Source organism: Pimephales promelas, chromosome 12 (genome assembly GCF_988280905.1).
Source record: "Pimephales promelas chromosome 12, fPimPro1.hap1.1, whole genome shotgun sequence".
In the NCBI taxonomy this organism is placed as follows: Eukaryota; Metazoa; Chordata; class Actinopteri; order Cypriniformes; family Leuciscidae; genus Pimephales; species Pimephales promelas.
Window position 1 is genome coordinate 29,153,695 of NC_142780.1, and position 22,159 is coordinate 29,175,853.

The window sequence follows — 22,159 nt, forward strand, 5'->3', positions numbered from 1 at the left end:
TTAATGACAACCCTGTTTAAGTCTACCCTGTTGCACTTTGCATTAAATGTCATGTAATGCAGGGCTGACTAATATCCTATAAATTCCTATGGAATATTTGATCTGAATGATGTTATACTTGAGCTTGAGGCCTGAGCTTGCAGTGCATTTGCTGATCGACAGACATGTTCTCCCTCTGACAAGGCTAAAGAATAACTGCATTTTTAACATTTTTTCAGTTCAAAATCCACCACACTAAAGTAATGACCACATTACATCATTTGAACTCCAAAATCCATTTTATATTTGAGCTTATTTTTGTTTTTATTTGTGACAATAATTTGTACATTGGAACGTACAGAGCACAAATACGATAAAATACAAATACTAGTTTACAAAGACAGTCCAATCTTCCAGTCTTAAGATAAGGGTGTGTACTTTTACTGATGATATAATAATTAAATAAATCATATATAAATAACATGATAAAATAAATAATTTGTTGAATATTTGGGGGTTTTTTTGCAATTTTTATATTAGTTTTTTAGCTATGTGTATACATATATCGTTTATTTTTTTAAAATAGTTACAAAATGTATTTATTTATTTATTATATAACAAATGTATATTTGTATGTATGTTTTAAATGGGTGTGTTTTGCCCCTTTGAGATAGATGAAGTTGTGTTTTATAGCACAATCACCACAAGATGGCACTACAGAGAGCAGCTCAAGCTCGTTGCTAGTCCAAAGAGACGAAACAAAACACATCCAAACACCAAACATTCTTTGCTGGGAGTGGCTGATCCTTTAACCAGTGTACTTCCAAACCACATGTTACTACATGACATGCATCCTTTCACAGAGCATAAACAAACTGGGTTAATAAGGGATTTGTGTGAACAATGTGCATGAGAGAGCATTTACCTTCAGAAATTGTATTACTTAATGAGCAATCCCTATTGTTCGCATTCGCATGCCATTGAATTTCCAATAAGAGCAATTTCTTTGAAATTGTATAACTTAACATACTATAATACTACGCCTTTTGAGAGTAGTCTGAGAAAAAACTGTCAGTTTCAACTTACCAAACAACAAAACGAAAGTGTCAGAAGTTGCTATTCTGCATTACAACCCACAACATGCGCACACACACACACACACACAACACGTTTACATAATACACATGCTTGCACATGTCAAAACAGGAACAGGTGTGTTGTACGTGACACATGTGCACGCCTAAAGGGAGGAAGAAGACCCCTCTCATTCATTAGTGTATGTTTAGCTTACTCTGTACTCATGTCAGTGAGAGTGTAACAGAAAACACCATCATCCGATGACCAAACATGTTACTGCCCTGCCCTGCCCTGTTAGGCCCTCTTTATGACAACATGAGGCATATACTGTCCTCTGTGGTTGAATTTAAACTCACCATGTTTAATTTACCTTTCATTTCAAATCAGGGTACTTGATGTAATTAAACTCTTGAACTGACATGCAAAGACTTGGATGCATTTCAAAAATGTGGCTCTCAAATTTCAGACTTTTCTTGCAAGGAACTTTGGCTTTGTCACAAAAACGTAATGAAATTGAGAGTACATTTACTCAACAATAATGTAGTAAAAAATGTAAAATTTTTGTACAGAAGACAATGTTGTCAAAACGATTCCCATTCACAGATCTGCGAAATGGCCGTGTCCGAATCCACTTTTGCTAGTTTAACGATGGGAAAAAATGGTCAGCGCCCCCAGCGCATGGTCTAAAAGGGTTGTCGCTATTCTCTTACTGAGTAATGGGTGTGTTTTGTGCGTAACGTGCAAAAAAAAAAAACAACAACCAGAGTGTAATTTACAATTCCCTTCAAAAGCCAGTTGCGCTCTTTGGACAATGGCACAGTATTTCAGTTTCCTCGAAATAGGAACGCGCCGCCAACAATGCGCCTGAACACACCTCAATTTTAGACCAACGAGCCCATGATCACACAAATGGGCACAAAAACAACGTGACGCAGGACATGAAAATGATAAATGCGTTTAGGCTGAAACTAGCAAAAAAGATCTAAAAATATTTAGATATACAGGAAATCGCAATGGAAGACGATTTTGATATTTTAATCTTCACAGTGAAAGGTGAAACTTCCGAAATCTCTGTGTAAACAATGAGTGACGTACACGCGCGAGAGATCACTTCCGGGGCTTTCCGGCGTGCTTGCGCAGATAGAAGTGCCCTAGCCCTCAGATCATTGGACGTGACTGTGATTACATTTCCAGAGGTAAAAACAATATAAATACTGTTCGTTTTCTCACACAAACCGCTCGTTTCGTGTCTTAGGCCATCAATGTGTACTTACATTTACGAGTCATTTAATCATGGTTAATTTGGACTTCTCTGTGCATTCTCTTTGAGGTGGTGACCATAGACCTGCATGATATGACTGACAGACAAGAACGGTTTGACCTAAAAATATCAAAATTAACAAAGACACATCTTGGATGCCCTTGAGGTAAGCTAAGACATATCAAAAATTAATTTCAAAGTGAACTATCCCTTTAATTTTAATGTGATTTTTGGGTGACCAAGCTGAAGTGGTATATGCTACAAAAAATAGCATATTAACGTTCCTCCAATAGTGTTGTATGATTTTATTATGGAGACTCAATCTCCTGACAGTTGTTTACTTGTCATAGCAGTTCTTTTCCACACTGACCTCTGTCAATAATTGTGCCACTCCACAGTAACTTACACGGTTTGCTATTTACTTCACTTTGTTAATGTTCTGGCATGAGCTCAGCTGTGTGAGCAGGTGAAAGTTCGTGCGCATGGCGCGAGCTGTAGCCAAGAACCGCACCAACAAGTTCGTAACGAACTGTCTGCCGATTGCAGCGCTTCCAAACAGCCGCCAGACCCACTGGGTATTCGGAATGGAAATCCAATGAAACCAAAAAAAAAAAAAAAAAAACGTGGGGAGGGGGAGTACGCTGTTGTAAACATAGCCATTAGAGCTCGCGCGTGTTGGCTGAAGCTCAAGAGCCGAGGGCAGCCAGTGCAGCTCAAACACGTGCTCTGCTGTTCACAACACAAACACGGGCTTAATTCACGGGGGAGGGGCGCTGATTCTAGGAAATCATAACTGACTGAGACAAACTTACATGTGGCTCGGAGTAGACTATTACAGCCTCCTTATTTTGAGCAATATGCAAGCTCATCATAGGCCACACGCACACCCTATCTACACCTCTATACCAGGTTGTCATATCTATTTCTAGACTGATGTCATGAAGGACGTAAACAATTGTTTTTTTAAAGGGATAGTTCACTTTGAAATAAATTTTTGATATGTTTTAGCTTCAAGGGCATCCATATTTAGATATACGGGAAATCGCAATTGAAGGCGATTTCGATATATCTAAATATGTTTAGTGAAGGGTAAAACTTCCGAAATCTCTGTGTAAACAATGCGTGATCCAGACGCGTGAGAGATCACTTCCGGCGTAAAGTATGGAGACGGTTCAGTTCGGTTCTGATTCAGATCAGTTCGATGGCTGTGTTAACAAGAGGTAAAAACTATATAAATACTGTTTGTTTTTTCACACAAAGGCTCGTTTCGTGTCTTAGGCCATCAGTGTGTAGCCTACTTACATTCACGAGTCATTAAATCATGTTTAATTTTGACTTCTCTGTGCATGCTCTTTGAGGTGGACCCCCTAAAACTGCATTATAGGACTGACAGACAACAACGGTTTGACCAAAAAATGTCAAAATTGAAAATGGATGCCCTTGGATGCCCTTGAGGTAAGCTAAAACATATCAAAAATTAATTTCAAAGTGAACTCTCCCTTTAAGGGGAATATTTATGCTCATAACATCATTACATTTAAGGGTTAGTTCACCCAAAAATGAAAATTGCTTCCTTCCGTGAAACATAAAAGAAGATTAATTCATGTTTGATATAACAGTTTTTTTTTTTAAGTCAAGCTATTGGAGAAAAAACATTTTGTAGCAAAAGAGCGTTTTAACAGCATTAAAAGAAGCATGATGCCCTATTTTGCAATTTGTCACTACTGTGTATTGTATTGTACATGAATGAGAAGAATGAGCTATTTTGTAAATCATGACAAATGCAACAGCAGGTATATCCAGTATTTTCAGTAGAGATTAGCTGGGAAAGAATGTAGGCCTATTCAGATTATACGCATTTCCCTGTGTGGAGCTGCAACATCTTTGGTTTCACCTTAATCTGAATAATGCATTCAAATGTTTGGGGTCTATTGTATGTTTTTCAAAAGAAGTCTCTTATGCTCAGCAAGGATGCATTGAATAGATGAATAGAAAGTCAGCAATTATTATTATAAATGTCTTGACTGACACGTTTGATCAATTTAATGTGTCTTTGCCGAATAATAGTCTTATTAATTTCTTTAAGAATATAGGCTGACCACAACCTTTTGAACGGTACTGGAAACCTGGTTGTTGTCTCACTATTTCCATGTCACACTTTTGTGTTGCATGTACTAAATTAATATAATCATTGTATTGCAGGTTATACATTAATACAATTGCAAATAGTACAATAAAAGCTTGCAACTGATGGCAGTCATCCTTCCCGTGCTGTTCCCACTGTAATCTCACGCTCCGATCAGGATGAGCCTCTCTAAAGTTAGACTGTATGAGATTTACTATTGTCCCATGAGCAAGAAAAGTCTGTCCAGAAGGCTAATCCAGTATAGCCCAACCCCCATCTGTAACTGAGACCTCAGTGCACTCGTCTGAGGAGCTCGACACCAGGCAGCTACAGTAACACTCCTTTGATACAGGAGGAGCTTTCTGGAACAAATCTAATTGAGTGTTTTGTCAGAATTGCTTTGAGTGTTTATTCAACTGCCATTCTTCCACCCCCACTATTCACACAGGTAGACAATGAGTCAGGCAAATGCAACCTGACAAAGTTTGGAGGCCCTTAAAACTTTGAGAGAGCAATTAGCATTCATATTCATCATAAAAGCAGCTGCTCAGTTGGCCCAGGACCCCACAGAAGTATGCGATTTGAAATCTGCCAACTTTGTTTGTGATGGTCAATGTAAAAAGAAACATTTTGGCCTCCAAATGATGTACAATAGAACGAAAGGTAGAATAGTTTAAAAATGTTAAATAAACCTTAATTCCAAAAAAAATTCAGGATAAATGTCTTAAACGACATGTTTTTTTAATGGTATTTGTTAAGTATAAAGAACAATATTTTTAAGCTCTGCATTAAACTTATCACAAAGTTTAGAATTTAGTCATATGCAATTCATAATAATGTTACCATTTAATCTTAAAAATAACAAACTATTAATGTCCATACACTTATTTCTGGATATTAGACTATTTGCAGGAAGAATTAAGCAATAAAGCTTCTCCCTTTAGGACAGGGCAGTAAATCAGCAGGGAGAGGCTCTCTGCCTTTCACTGCCGTGTTTACGCATTCACTTGCTTATGGATTATCTCCTTGGTTACTTGGCCCTGATTTGTTGTATGCTTCCATTTAAAAACAAAGCACAGAACACTTAGAAATACCCAGAATCCCTCAACCCTTCATTTGAAACCAGACATTTCGAATCGTCAAACAGACAGAGGTCTTCCTTCTGCACATCATGGATCTGTGTTAAGTTTTTCTGTTAACTGGCTTCTCCCACAACAAATAACCCATGATCCCCATCTGTAGAAATTTCAAGGACTAACTTGTCCAAAAAAAAAAAAGACAGGCCTGTTCTTCCTTTCTGAGAAACGAATCTATGACAGTCCAAAAGAGAAAGGGCAATTTTTACAACTTTCATGATAGTATTGCATGGAGGAGGAGATTACATCGTATTACCTCTCCATTAATAACACATATTTTATTTAGATGTATACAGGTTTTCAAACTTTTTGATACTATAAGGTCCAGCAAACATAATGACTTGCAAGGGACCCCTGCTTAAAATAAAAAGCATTTTTTTTTGCACAAAAATCCATACTGTAAAAAAAGAGGTGCAAATATACTAAATTAAATCATTTACTTTTATAGTGTTACTGAAGCCAAAGCAAATTATTTAAATTATATCTGGAAAATATTTACATTTTATGACATTTACTATTAGAGTAATATAAAATTCAAATCAGCAGTTCTCCTAATAAATATCATTTGAAAGTAGTGTAATTAAAAAATCTTTTGAAAATCTGTACAGATATATTCTATTAAAGTAGATGAGATATTTTTTAGTTCATACACTATACAAAAAATGATATGATCAATGTTATGACAACATGTTTTTACATTGCTTTTACTCATCAAATTAAGCAAATTTGAACTTTTGAAGTTATAAGGCAGCATCTTTTTTACAGTTGCTTGTAGGTTTTTGCAACATGAACTGCAACAATATTTTTAATTTCAAAGTTTATGAACATAACAAAAGCACATAAATTACAAAAGACATGTTCTGAAGCAATGAAGTTTCTTAAAGTTGCTGCTGCAATGCTAATGTATTTGCCAGGGTGTTGTTTTTTTAACGTCAAAGTCAAAGAGCAAGTCTGGTGTATTTCAGTTCCTCCCTGATGCTTTGAAAAGTAAATCCACACAATTTGAGATATTAATGTCTGTAGCACCAATAAAGATCTATAAGGTTAAAGTTTAACCGTAATATAAGCAGTAGTGACTAAATAATCACTAATAATAGCATCAATCAATCTGTGACTGAACTCTATGCACATGATCAGACAACTATTTCAATATTTACTCTTACCACATAGTAAACCAAAGTGTTTGAATAAAAAAGAATGACCCTAGACCTCTTTTATCACAAAGGCCACATGGCACAGTGGGTTCTCGGTAAGGTGAATTCTGAGAAACCAGGTCCCTGTGGGCACACTGATGACTGAGACGGTGAGCAACGGCACACCAGTAGTCTGTGTTTGATACTTTAACAAAGGCAGTGTGTGCTTAAGACTGTTCTCCTGCTGTGAGGTAAACAAGGAAAGCTGCTGTGGATGTTCGGCCACAATCTGTGCACATACAATATCAAATGGTGAAACCAGATGCATAATAATTTGCTCAAACACCTGAATAATAGTTTAAACAGACGATACGACCCAGATTCACTGAAACTACATAAATCAGATCAAACAGCTCTGGTCATCATACTAATGTTACATTGTATATGATCAATAACACTCTCTTCCTTCTCTATCCACACACACCCCTTCCCTAAGTGTTATGTAATACAGGCTGTAAACACTGGTTGACCAAACCCCTCAGTGATCCTAAAGGGTGGGTAATGTGATATGCAAGTATGTTCTTCTTTTCTTGCAAACTGTCAGCAAAAATGATCAGATTTATACTTGATTTAAACAATGTTAGTTCATTAATGTTTATGAACTCATCTCATTAATAGCATATTCAGTGCAATGACCAAACAAAATGATGCAAATGTTTGGGGTGAATAGCCAAAATTTGCAGACTAGGTCTGGGAACAGACAAGGATACTTTATTAACCACTTGATTTATTAGAAAATAACTGCATGGTCTGGTGCAAAATGCAACCAAATGTAGTTAAAATAGTTCACAACAGTTTCTAAGAACTGTGAAAGAGGACGTGGTTAGACTGACACAGAACAGAAAGTGCCAGAGCAGATTATAAAGAAACACCAATTCACATTTTGATCATGGTTAAGCATGTTGAAATAATTCCACATTATTTATGGGTTCAGATGCTTTCAAAGACACAAAAACATTGTGAAAGTATCATAAAAGTAGGCCATATGAGTATATTTTATATTGTCTTGATAGATTAACATCATCATTCACTGATAATCTTCTAACCGCTGTGATAAAGTTGACTCAGAGAACCGGATCAATCAGATTTGTAAACAGATCGTTCAGACCGGTTGTGTGAACCAAATCATTGAAAAGATCTGACTCAATAAAATCTATTTGTTCAAAGAGTGCTAGGGTGGATGTCAAGAATAATTAATGGATTAGTTCACTTCAAAATTATTATACCACTATTTTTTTTTTAGGGATAGGGAGGGATAGTACCCAAAAATAAATTTAGCCTCAAGTCATCCTAGGTGTATATGACATTCTTCTTTTAGGCGAATACAATCGGGGTTATGTAAAAAAATTGTCCTGGCTCTTCTTAGCTTTATAATGGCAGTGAGAGGCCAATAAAAGTGCATCTCCATCATTAAAAGGGCTCCACATGGCTCCGGGGGGTTAACAAAGGCCTTCCGAAGCAAAGCGATGAGTTTGTGTTCGAAAAATATTCATATTTAACATGTTACAAAGTGAAATTAGCTTCTAGCCAAATGCAGTCTATTTACACTTAGCGCAACTTATGCAACTTGTGACGTTGGAAGTAGCGAAGTGCGTCATGGCATAGCGTGAATTATGCGTAAACTAATAGCATAGCGTAAACTGATTTTATTCATCTGAAAGAAGAATGTCATATACACTTGGATGACTCATTTTTGGGTGAACTATCCCTTTAATTATGACAGAATTCTCATTTTGAAGTGAATTATTCTTTAATTATGTACATTTTGGCCTGTTTCTTAGGTAAGTAAATTATGAAGTATTTTGATTTTAGGAGGAACCATTTATTTAATCTGGATGATTCAGATGGATGAAATATACTGCAACAATTAACTGCTGTAATGAGTCAGTCGAATGTCTGCATACTAGCCCAGTTATTAAGATTTTTGACACAGTTCCATTTAGACCGCACACACCTTTAATGCTGGGATGACTGAAAATACTGAGTACGCACGACACACCCAAAGAACATTATTGAGGGCCTTCTTGCTATTTGTAGTCAGATGTTGTCTACCAACAGGAGATAACACAACCATGCTAACCAACAAAATCTTGACCCTTGCTAAGTCTGTCTAGGCAAGGGCCGTTCAAGGTGACGATACACTGGGAAACTTTTTAAGCAATGTTTCTGGGCAATGTTGCTGTCAACAGGAAACCATGTAAAACACGAGCGATCTAAATTATTCAGATAGAAATGTGTTGCAAATTCTCAATGGGAAAGTGCCCAAGGAACAATCGCTTGGCAACATTGTTCAAAAAGTTGCCCTGTGTATCATCACCTTAAGATGCCAGTGACCCCCAAAAATGATCATTCTTATTCAAGAGACCCCCATTCTAAAATGCAAAATTCAACTATTATAAGTGCATTGTAATAACTGCAAAGACCCTATGCATACTGTGAAAAACTAACATTATAAATATGCGAAAAATAATACTGAATATATTTAGTTCCCACAGTTAGAAAAATCCTGATGCAACTGTAGGCCTATTTTAAGGTTCCCTCGATTTCTAACCGTGTGGCACGTGCCACACGAGAACAGTTCTTCGACTCCTCCCCTCAGTTACAAATATGGAAATGAAGTTATGAAGAAATATTAATGGATGGCATATTGTTGCTTTAATTCATAGCCTTCTTAGAAATCAAGTTCATCTAACTTACTTAAATGTCACATTCAACTGCACCAGCACAAGAGTGCATAGAGTTCGCATGTGGCTGTCTAGTGATTCGTTTTTTTTATGTACTCGGTTATGTAATGCAATGATTTATGATACAGAGTTCCGCAGATACGTTTGGCGTTGCCAAAATAAATATAACCACCACGAATGCTAAACCGATCGGAAATTATATTTATGTTGAATCTGAAACGTATAAAATCTCCCTAAAACTTTTAACTACAAAATAAAACGTGTTTAGATGTTAAAACTGAGCGTGCGCCCCCATCCTTCAAAATGGTACGTGCCGGATTCAGCGTCATCCATTGTTTACAAATCAACCCTTGAGCTGTTTCTGTTGAGCAGCGTGAGCGTGGCGGACGCCGGGTAAACGATCCTATCCGTTTGAATAAAAACAATTATCACGACTGGATATTATTGTACATAAAGATATATTCAAAATGCCTTGTCGAAAGGAGAATTATATCTTTTTGGAACAGTCGGTAACGGTGGACTCTAAGGAAGTAGACGCTCTCGTGTCGAAAATCGGCGAGGCGCTTCAGCTTCACAACAATAGCTCGAGTCAAAAGGCGATGTCACGTTTCCACGGTCATGGCAGCAGCAGCAACAACAACAACAGCAGCAGCAGCGCGGCGGGCAGTCAACGGTGCATCCGTCTTCGTAGCCGGAGTTTACGGTCCAGCCGGGCCAGTCCGTACAATCCGCCCGGATCCAGCGATCAGGAATGGGACCATTTCAAATCATCGTGGAACAGAAAGAAAATCGACGAGGACGATCCACACCAGCTCCTCCAGGAACTCATACTGTCGGGGAATCTGATCAAAGAAGCGGTCAGACGACTCCAGTTTCCCTCGGAACCACCGGAGAACGACATCCCCAAACCTGTAGACTGAGTTCACGAGCCCGCAGATGCATGGACGTCGTCACGTTTTCAGATTATGGGGCAGCCAGCTCGTTGTCATACGTTGGTTTTACAAACTTTGATATCACACCCTTATAATTTTTCTATTGTATATTACTGAGGTGGAAATGTGGACTGTTTTGCAATGTGACCCTCCTTATTTAGTCATTTTCTATATTGTTTCTCTCAGTGTTTGAATCGAAATGCAAATGTGATGCAAAAAATCTAGTGGTTTATAGCATTTTATAATAGTATTGACTGGCCTCTGGTTGGTTTGTCCTAGAATGGTGCATCTTGTTTTGGTTTGCTGGAGTTCAGCACTTTGTGTCAGTAGCAACCGAGAACTGCTCAACTGCTTTGTTTACAAGTGTAACTTAGATGTGGTCAGGCTGCTGATTTGCAGTCCTCGCCTAGATCAGGCAACGGGTCACACTTTTTGTTTACTCATCAAACTATATTTGGATACATATCGCTATTTTGATTTCAAACTGGCCCTGTGTGCGTCTCGGGAGGGCCCATGTGTCCTCTGTCACTTTCTATGTGAGGACTGGAGCAAGGCCAACACTCCTTCTCAAGAGACACTGAGATCAAACCCACATGCACGTGGGGGGGATGTGATCACTGATCGCAACACACTGACACTGCGGTGTATTTTGATTCCAATGTGGAGTTCTCGTGTTTGTTTTTTTGTTTTCACTCTGTGTAAACTCAGCGTATGCTTCGCAACGAAGTGTTTTTAATAACTCTGATTGTTCAGAGAATTTGGTGTCTAATAAACATGGTGTGTTTTTTGCATAAGGTCATTTTAGTTGTCTATTCTTGTAATTATTTCTGGTTTGAAAATGGTGACATCAGGCGATAATTATAGGCTACTTTGGTATTTGCCATGGTACTGAATGAAACAAGATACTTCAAATAACGCATTACCAAAGTAGGCTACATGTCCAAAAATACAATGTTAATAGCCATTAACCATAATACTATGGTAGCATACTCTTTTGACTTGAGTCAATACATGCATTGTTGTGCCATTAGACTTTTGGATCCCATATAGGTGTGTGTGTAACTCAAGTAGCGTAGGGGAGAGCGGGGTATGTTGTCACACTTTTCACACTGTCTAACATTTACTGAGCACCATACATCACAATGGTATAAATGTCATACCAAATGAAAGAAGGAAGTCTTGGGCACATATGTTGTATTCATAACATCTTCATATATTATCTCATTATAGAGTTGTATACTGTAGAATAGAGAGTGTGCACTTGAGACAAATTGCCCCATCGGCGGGTAAGTTGTCACACTAGATTATCTGAATATGAGAAAAATATGAACACGACTTTTTTGTGAATATTTATTTATTTTTTATTTATGATTTTATTTTATTTCAAACCAGAACTGGAAATATAAACTTTTGTGCCTGGAGAATCTGGAAAAACAATTATTTAATCCAAACAATGCACATTTCAATCAAAACACATTAAGTGACAAGACCACTTAACTTTGAGCTTTAAACTTAAATATTGTCTGGCTTGCACATAGATCCATGATAACTGAATGGAATGCTGCAGATAACTCGCTTAACTTAACAATCTCTGAACAAAACAGATCTCCTGTATCTGACTAATCAGACTCATCTCCAGAGTCACAATTCTGGCACACATAAATTGCCTGGCCGGAGGTGCAAGCATCATGGGCCCAATTGTTGCATTTGACACATTTTACCCAGGTCTCCTTCGGACGACTGTTTGAAAATGGCTCCACACAGACGAGACAGAACCACTCTTCATCATCTGATGATGACTCTTGTATGATTTTTCTTCTTTTAGCTGCCTTGTTCTTTGTAGGTCCAGATTTTGGCTCCCGCTCTTGCTTCCCTTTCTTTTGGAACATCTTCTTGCGAGATTGAGCCTTATTCTTTTCTATTTCTATTTGCAGCTTCACTGGCGTGTCAGTGAGAATTGCTGATTTGCGTCGTTTTCTTCCTTTGCTGGCTGGTTTTCGGGGGCCAGCTTTTGGATATGGCCGGATGTCCTCTGGAGTAGGTAGCCCGCTGTCAGCAATAGCACTGCTGGGTAAGGGTGAGCTGGTGATAGCAGAAGCATAATTGGGCCTGCCAGGCAGAGCGGAGTTGGTGCTGGGGCCTGGCAGAGCAGAGTTGGTGCTGGGGCCTGGCAGAGCAGAGTTGGTGCTGGGGCCTGGCAGAGCGGAGTTGGTGCTGGGGCCTGGCAGAGCAGAGTTGGTGCTGGGGCCTGGCAGAGCGGAGTTGGTGCTGGGGCCTGGCAGAGCAGAGTTGGTGCTGGGGCCTGGCAGAGCGGAGTTGGTGCTGGGGCCTGGCAGAGCAGAGTTGGTGCTGGGGCCTGGCAGAGCAGAGTTGGTGCTGGGGCCTGGCAGAGCAGAGTTGGTGCTGGGGCCTGGCAGAGCGGAGTTGGTGCTGGGGCCTGGCAGAGCAGAGTTGGTGCTGGGGCCTGGCAGAGCAGAGTTGGTGCTGGGGCCTGGCAGAGCAGAGTTGGTGCTGGGGCCTGGCAGAGCGGAGTTGGTGCTGGGGCCTGGCAGAGCAGAGTTGGTGCTGGGGCCTGGCAGAGCAGAGTTGGTGCTGGGGCCTGGCAGAGCGGAGTTGGTGCTGGGGCCTGGCAGAGCAGAGTTGGTGCTGGGGCCTGGCAGAGCAGAGTTGGTGCTGGGGCCTGGCAGAGCAGAGTTGGTGCTGGGGCCTGGCAGAGCGGAGTTGGTGCTGGGGCCTGGCAGAGCAGAGTTGGTGCTGGGGCCTGGCAGAGCAGAGTTGGTGCTGGGGCCTGGCAGAGCAGGGTCCTGAACAGGGCGATCTGTGACGTAGGATGGTGCAAACTCGGTTTCCAGAAATGCATGTCTGTTGTAAGGTTGAACACCAGCCACCCTAAAGCCAGCCTGTATGTTCAAGGGGGTTGCAGCCAGGGGATAGGCAATTGCCACAATCCCAGGAATGTCATAAATTGACATTGTCTTCCCGGGGTTGTTCCTCATCCAGGCATCACATGCGCTGTTGATGTGCCTCTTTAGTGGTCCGTAGACAGACCTGTCTAATGGTTGGAGCCGATGTGAGCAGTGGGGTGGGAATGACAACATTATTATCCCATTTTCTTTGGCATAATTGAGTCCATCAATGGACAGATGAGACTCGTGGTTGTCCAAAAGGAGTAAGCAGGGCTTCTATTTTGAGCACTTTGTATGTTCATTGAAATGTTTCAGGAAGTCAACAAAGTGCGTGTCTTTCATCCATCCAGAGGAATTTGCCCCTCCTTTGCTGCCAGGTAGCCCGTTGATCAGGAAATGATCGCGGAAGTTGACACGGGGGAAAATAAAGTATGGAGGTATACTATTCCCTGTGGCTGAGACGGCACATGCCAGTGTGACAAGGGTTCCCCTTTCAGCCGAGGTCAGTGACCCTACTTGTTTGAATCCACGTCTGGCCACCACTTTGTCTGGTTTATGTACAGTGGTGACGCCAGTTTCGTCAACATTCCAGATGTCTCCTGGTCCAAACTCATATTTGGTTAACACATTCTCTAAGTTGTCAAAGAAGGCATTAACATTCTCTCTGTTGAAGCTACTTGCCCTGGCAAGGCTAGTAGCCTCTGGCTTTCTCAGTGACAGCGTTGTATGCCGCTTTAAGAAGCCTGTAAACCACTCTTTGCTGGCCTTTTCTTTTTCTGCCCACAAAGGCGCAAACTTCAGCTGGTGTGCCACAGCAAACTGGTAGGCAAGCTTTCTGACCTCACTTGCAGACAGACCAAAATAAATGTCAGCTGACCTAATAATATACTCAGCAAGCTGCTTTTCCAAATCAGGTGAAAAAATCTTCTGTGGCTTTGTATAACCAACCATTGTTGTTGGCATGGCAGTCTGACTTTCAATTTCTTCTCTGGTAATCTTTTGACAATACCGAGTCAGGGTACGGTAATTTATGTCAAAATCCTTCGCTGTACTTCTGATTGATTTGTTCTGCAACTTTACCTGCCTGACTGCCTTTAACATTATATCAGGTGGTGTACTGCCATGCTCTGTCTTTCGTTGGTAATTTCGAACCATCTTCCTTCCTTCCTTTCCTCCTTAATTCCTGCCTTTCCTTCCTGCCTGCCTGCCTTCCTTCCTTCCTTCAAAAACATTATTGTAATTACAAATAAATTAGCCTACAATATCACATTTTTTTGAGCATGTTCTATGTGTTTATTTCTACTGGGGCAAGTTGTCACACGTGACGACTTGCCCCAAAGTCAGTGAGACAACTTGCCCCAAACTGACATGTGTGTTAATGTTGGCTAAATCTCGAGGTTAGCTCAACATACCACTTTAGCTAAAGTATCAAAAGACTCGTTACTGTCTCCTCTATTTTTGGCAAAATAATTATTTTTAACATTCCTACTTAACAATGTTGTATTGCATAAAATGTAAAGTGCACATTTTTTACTTTTTAAGCAGAAAAATAAGAAAATTGTGCTAACCTCAGATTCGATTGATCTTGACCACATGTGAACAGGAAGTTGACTATAGAAGAAGAAGTCACACAAAGTGGCTATTTGATTTTTGAGATAGAGCCTCTAGTGTTGGAGTTATGAACAGTGTGACAACTTACCCGTGTGACAACTTACCCCGCTCTCCCCTACTATGTATTGTATACTGGCCGATAGGCTACTATAGCCTACTCATAAAGGGGGTAAAAAAAAAAAAAAACGTGTCCAAGAATGAGACCACATGTGATTAAGAACGCACACACTTGACTCACCAGTCACCACCACGTATCTGTAGTGATATGGTCTTTGAACACGGTATGCGATTTGAAGTTAATAAATGACAAACTAATTTATTAACGCAGGATTATTATCGCTTCAAGCTAAACCCTATGACTTTCTTTCTTTTCTTTCTTTCTTTTTGCCATATGAGGTTAGAACTTCCGTTTTGAGGAATGTTGTCTAAACGCCCAGCAGATGGCAGCACAATGTAAATTACACCCGTTCAGTAGCTTTGGAAACGTCTGCGAATCTGAGGGAAATAAACATAGTTTGCTGCATTAGGAGATCAATTGAATTATGAAAGAATCAGCATATGTTCCATGAATTAAATAGGCCTAACATTTTATTTATAAAAATACCCCTCACGAATGCATTTTTTTTTATCAGTTGCTTACAGAACACAAAAGTGAGTAAACAATAAACTAAGCCAAAAGGAAAGACTAGGGGTTCAGGGATGGCCAAATATTACTAATATTATTTCTCGATCATTGTGAAGTATGAATACATTACCAGACATAGATAGCATTCATGCTACCATTATTCTTTGACCTGCACCAATTACAAGAACGATGTACAATAATGTTAAATGGTGCAATGTAAAAACAAAGAACAACTTTCTTGGTACCAAAACATTTTAACACTATAAAAGAGCACACAGGTTGCCAGAAGTGTTTCATCGTTGTTGCTGTCCTGTCAGTCTCACTCTTTTCATACTAAAACAGGTTAGACTAGATGATCATTGGCGCCATCTTGCAATACAAAAAGGTATTGTAGAAAACTAAAAATGGGCTCGTGTGACTTCAGTGTGAAATTTAGTGAATATAAACCTTTTGATATATGGCTAGAAGCTCAGGAGTCATTTAAACATTACTCAGAGGAACAAGGTACCAGTAAGAAGAAACAACAAACAAAGAGAGAATTTACACTCTTTAAAAAATAAACTCCGAAGGGTATTTCACAGCAATGTCATCGAACCATTTCGGATTCCCCAAGGAATCTTCATGTGAACAGTTCTTAAAAGAACACATTTTTATTGTAGGCCTATATAAATAAATGTACATATATCTGAAGATCCATTCTTCTTGCAATGAATATCATCTTAATCATTTGATCAAATAAATCATATCACAATGCTTTGATTTTGCAGCAGGATTTTTTGTTAAGTATAATGCATAATTTACTCAACCTCAGAGAATCTAGACTAGAGAAGCTGCTTTTTAACTTTGCATAACACACCAGCTGTCATTGTCTGCTGAATTAAACCGCTCATCCTCAAAGTCACACGGGAACGATACAGTTCTCACCTGAAATCCCCAAACCACCAGAGGCTTCTGCTGTTCCTTCAAATGTCACAAACACCCAAGGCTCAAACAATTCTACATAAGCCTTACATAACTTTTTTTTCCATGTTCTGTCCTACATTTTGACCTACATCACAAAGTGACGGTGATGAAATAGGGGCTCCAAGATCAAAACCAAAAGAGTGCTGATTTTCTTTTCTTTAAAGGCGAGAATGAGTCACACCGGCAGTTGTTTCTCTTTTGAGATCATGCGGTGTCTCCTCATTTCTTATGATGTGTTATGGATCTGGACATTTTACTCAAGTTGGTTGCTGGGATGTTCTCTGTGGTTGCTAGGCTGGCCAAGTGAAAATACATGTATATGTATCTGTATATGAACAACCACTAAGATATAAAAAACTGTCTAAATTACGTCTTCTTCACCTACTAGAAAACTTATAACATCAGAAAAATATATTTTGAGTGCAAAGGAAGACACTGATTTCAAAGCAAACCACACACAGGCCCAGATACACACAGTCTGCTGTTCTCTAATTAGTGCCCATTGTGTGGCACCATTTTCTCTGATCAGATACCCGCTGGTTCACAGGGCCACTTCAGGGCACACCTGTGAGCAGTTGAAACATAATAAACAAACAACTCGAAAGACTAATGAGTAGCTAAAAGCTGGGATAATTAACCTCATCATCAGGGTACACCTGGGAAAATAACAAAAATGAGACCAAAAAAGCTGCTGTAAATAAATGCAGCTAAAGGGCTGCATTTATATTTCATTGAAATAGTCATCTATTGTCCACGATCCAAACACACATGTGGCACTTAAGCTTTAATAACACTTTAATGAAATATATATATATTTTTTTTGCATGTTCTTTCACTGAGTTTCCCTTTTACCCGGGCCCTCTAATGACTGTACCGTGAGCAGAACAATAGCAAATGGCACCCTGAATTAGTTTATAAGTACACTGATACACCACTATGCATTTTTAAGACAACCCTTAATAAAACGGTGTTATTAAACGTGGGTGTTTTGGACATGTACCATCTTTATTGACATCAATGATTCCATAATTAACCTTTAATATCAATGGAAAAGTTCAAATGCACAAACGCTTCTTCAAAGTGGAAAAATATCCTTTAGATTATTATAATGTTCTTAACACATACAAAAAAGTTATTTAAGTGGCACAAAATTTTAACTTGAGTGCTGTGTATTTGAGTAATTGCCGTTTCGTGTGAAACGTTGCAAAAAACGCGAGATATGAGCGCAAAGGTTAAGCACATCCGTCTAGCGCTTATTTACATTGGAAAACAATGGAAAAATATAGTGCAATGGGAAAACGCTTGTGAACGGTCCCTAACAAATTTCCTTGTTTATATAATGCTTTGCTTAAAATGTTATATTAGTGTGTGCATTAATATTTCTTTAAAATAAACATCTATTTTCTGATATTTTGTTATATATCATACAATAATATCCATACATTTAGTAAATGTTAGTTTCCCTGTATTTTGAAGTATTACCATCATCCATACTGCCACGTTTCTGTAAGGGAATCTCTTGAGAAACAATAGATTTGGTTTTGAAAGAAGGTTTCTTACAGTCTTTGTGAATTACTGCTTTTGTCAACCTAAACAATTGCAGTCTTTGAGAAAAGTACACAGCTCAATGGGCTTCCACTTTCCATCTCTTTTTGATTCTCATTCCCATTCCATTCTCTTTTCTGGCTGGCACGATGATCCATGAATGGTCAGCCCCCTAAAATCCCATCTTCAAACATGTTCAAGCTTGTGACTCCCTTCTGCATTTTTGGCAGGTATATAAAATCTGTGTGAAATCCCTCACACCATGTGTTATAGCTGATTATCACATGACGTTTGTGCTAGAATTTGTGTTTGACAAGATAATACAGTTTGAGATTACTCTTCACATTTATAAGCGTGTAAAGCGATAGGTTTTTGAAATGATTTGATGAATGCTGTTTGGGAGGGGAAAAAACATTCAAACATGCCATTTTGTTTTGTTTTCTCAGGGAACAGGCTTTTCGAGATTTTTAAAACCCTGAGCTTTATTTTAAGACATCAAAAACACAGATGGGAAATCTGTTCCTAAAGCTCAAGAGATATTTTATGCACCCAGATGCATCCTTCTTCATTAATATGTGTATGCTGTTTATCTTATGCTTATTTTACCATTACTATTTTGGGAACCGAGCTACAGTAATGTGACATTAAGTCTCTAAGAAAATATACTCAACTTACTTTTGTCCTTTCAAAATGTTGAATATTTTATGAACTCTATACATGCTTGCCTTTGCTCTCCGAATATGAGAGCAAACTGTCAGATTCACCATACAACCCCTCCATCATTCACATTTCACATGTGGAGAGTATCACGAAAAATCTTTGGTGTAGAAGCAAATGTTTCTGACACAGTTCTGCTTCAAATATGGCATAACATATTCCTCCCACTGACACAGAAAAGAGAAAAAATATCAGCCGATCTTCTATTGAGCTACATAAGTAGCACTAATGTTTGAACCGTTGCAAGAAGTGCTGTAGATAGCAGTTTAATCCATCCATCACAGGTCTGCAAAAGGACCAAAGGGTTGCTAAATTGAAACTGGTCCTGCTGAAGGGCTTTACTTATACTCAGAATCTTTCTGCATTAATGCAGTGCTGGAGATGTGTGAATAGTACATTTAAACAGATGATCGTCGCAGTAACCCATTTCTCCCTGGCCTTGCAAAAATATTTTTGTGAAATTGGATGTGCTGATGTTAAGGATGGGCCAAGGATAGGCTAGTCATTGGACAAGGAGTTGATACTAAACTCAGTTTATTGGTCCTGTCATAAGACAGGGACAATCATTAGCACTAACAGGTTGACTTCAGATGCATAACGCTTCCTCCCACTCACCCTACAGGCAGCAGTCCAATTTTAGCTGTCTGTGTAACACAGACTGTTTAAAATATGAAAAAAATGGAGCAATATTTTAACAATTTCATGCACTGGAAACTGTCCTTGGGCATTGAGTGCTTCTGTGAAGGCTTAAACTAACTAGTATGTCCAAAAGTCAGTTTTCATTTTAAAGACTGACAAATGTTTGAAGTCTGAGATCAAATACTTGTGCGCAGGCAATCATTATTTAATCAAAGTAATATGTTTTTTTTTAACTGTACAGCTGTACTGTACAACTGAAATTATCCGAAAGGCCAAAAGACTTGCACTTTGGGTGAAAAGTCAGTGCATATTTTAAGGTCATTGCACAATCTCAAATGCTAAGGTATTCAAGATTTTTCATACAGCTATAATAAGCACACCCTTCTAGTAGCCTTGTCCTACTCATGTGTCCCAGCTGTAATTTGTTTACGTGTCTGCCTTGGGCTTTCTTGCACATTCCACTTGGATTTACTTTAAGGCCTTCACCTGGCCTCCATTTGGACTTTGCTGCTGTTCTTCTGCAACACTGTTTCTAACATTTAAGCATGAGCTTGCTTTTAAGTTATTAGTTGTATTTAAAAAACCCAATAATTATTTAGTCATTAGTTGGAATTTTAACTGAATTGGAACACATACGTGATTTTGAATTGAAATGACAGAAATAGAAATATGTATTTAGGCCTGCTGCACATATTTCATTTATTTAATTTTATATAAAAAAATATATATATAATTAATGAAATATTTTTAAATTAATATTTTTTATTACAGTAAAAAAAATAGTTTGGTAGTTCTCTCGGTGTGTTCAATTTCAGCATTTATGTCCCGACATGAGGCGACAACACGCTCGGCTTTCATCAGCGTCTTTGGCGTTGGTTTGGTGTGTCCCTCCCTAAAGTTGTCCCCCTTTGTATAGATAGTAGATTGGTTTTACAGACCTAAAATAAAGCAGATAGATAGATAGATAGATAGATAGATAGATAGATAGATAGATAGATAGATAGATAGATAGATAGATAGATAGATAGATAGATAGATAGATAGATAGATAGATAGATAGATAGATAGATGATAGGTAGGTAGGTAGGTAGGTAGGTAGGTAGGTAGGTTGGTAAACAGACAGACAGACAGACAGACAGACAGACAGACAGATAGATAGATAGATAGTATACCAGAGTGTGTTCTCCTCACCGTGGGGGCGTCCGACTACATTGCCCTGGGCTTGTTCATATCAGAGAGGGAGTTTGGTGTTAAAGAAGTCAAAGAGCACAATACTGTGGTGCACAAGAAGAACTACATAAAACACTTGTTTCCTTCTGCATGGATGATGTGAAATCCATTTTAGTGCAACATATAGTATTAAGGATGATCATTGGGGCAATTAACAAACACGGTGGGTCGATGACAACAGATCTTCAGCCATTAAGGAAAGTGAATCAAAAGGCAATAGTGAGGACAATATGCATAGAGACAGGAGTATAATTTTACATTATATTAGATTGCCGAATGTCAAGATGTAGTTGTTTCAGATAGGACTTACCGATGAGAGGCTGGAGAAGTCTCATGTCACGTCTCAAGAATTCTGCTCAATCTGCATGGTAATCTAAGAGGGTCAGACGTCACCATACTATTTTGATATGAATGAGGACCTTTTGTATAGATTATATTGATTTAGATTAAACCTATTCACCATATCAACTGTGAAACACTGAGTAATTGTATATCTTTTCAAACTGTCTTTTATAGTCTCTGTTTCTAAGCTAATACCCGTCTGTCTCTCAGGAACGGCCCTTACCCCTCCCCAGGTGCCCTGACCTAGTTGTGGGAAACCTCCTGGAATCATGAGTATGCACTCATTTTTCATCACCACTCTCAGGTCTCACTGCGAAAGAGAACAGCTTGACCAGTGTCCTTGGCTTCAAAGGAAAGATTTATTAACCAGGTGAATGGATGATTTTGTACCCATTTGATAAGTGTCTGTATAGTATAGCCATCTAGAGATCAGAATATTGTAGAGACTGGGATAGGTTCTTTTAAAATTCACCCAATATATTTTCTAAATGCATGTATTTGGTAAAGAATTCACTATACCAATAAGATTATTTTGTAATAAAAAGTCTTTCACAAATTAAACAAATTATGTTTGACAAACCAGTCACAATTTTTTTTAATGTTTTTGAAATAAGTCTTTCTTGCACAACCAGTAATATTTTGAAATATTATTACAGTTTAAAATAACTGTTTTCTATTTGAATATATTTTATATTACATTAAATATTTTAATTGAATACATTCTTCAAAAATAAAAGTATTAATTTCTCTCTTTTTTAGTTTTAGAGCAAATGTTTGAATGGTGTCTACAAAAAAAATATTAAGCAGCAAATACTGTTTTCAGCATTGATAATAAAATGTTTCTTGATCATCAAATCAGCATATTAGAATGATTTTTGAAGGATCATGTGACACTGAAAACTGTAGTAATGATGCGGAAAATTCAGCTTTGCCATTACTTTAACCGTTGACTTCCCCTGAGATCTAATTTATGTCTCTTTATCCCTTTTCTTTCAACTCACACATGCATCCATGCACAGAACTGTACACACACTCACAAATGCAGCAGGACAGACAGTGCACTCTAAATACACACGGGCCCCTTGGACTCGCATCAATGTCTGGTGCCAGAAAGACAGGTTGGGGAGGTGTCAGTCACCAGGGAATAGACACAGCTCTCTTCTGTAGATCAAACACATTCAAATGCACACTAGC

At 38.6% G+C, this 22,159-nt stretch overlaps 1 protein-coding gene and 1 long non-coding RNA gene across 2 annotated transcripts; both read left to right on the plus strand.

The window, feature by feature from the left end:
- The first annotated feature begins 2,582 nt into the window (after window positions 1–2,582).
- Window positions 2,583–21,329, plus strand: LOC148977040 (uncharacterized). Its single transcript, XR_016145870.1, has 3 exons — window positions 2,583–3,537; window positions 3,676–3,772; window positions 21,176–21,329. It is a non-coding gene; the product is annotated as an uncharacterized LOC148977040 (long non-coding RNA).
- gbp (glycogen synthase kinase binding protein) lies at window positions 9,596–11,186 on the plus strand. Its single transcript, XM_039650925.2, has one exon. It carries the CDS (start codon window positions 9,923–9,925, stop codon window positions 10,373–10,375), a length of 453 nt encoding a protein of 150 aa, XP_039506859.1. The 5' UTR covers window positions 9,596–9,922; the 3' UTR covers window positions 10,376–11,186.
- Window positions 21,330–22,159: the final 830 nt, after the last annotated feature.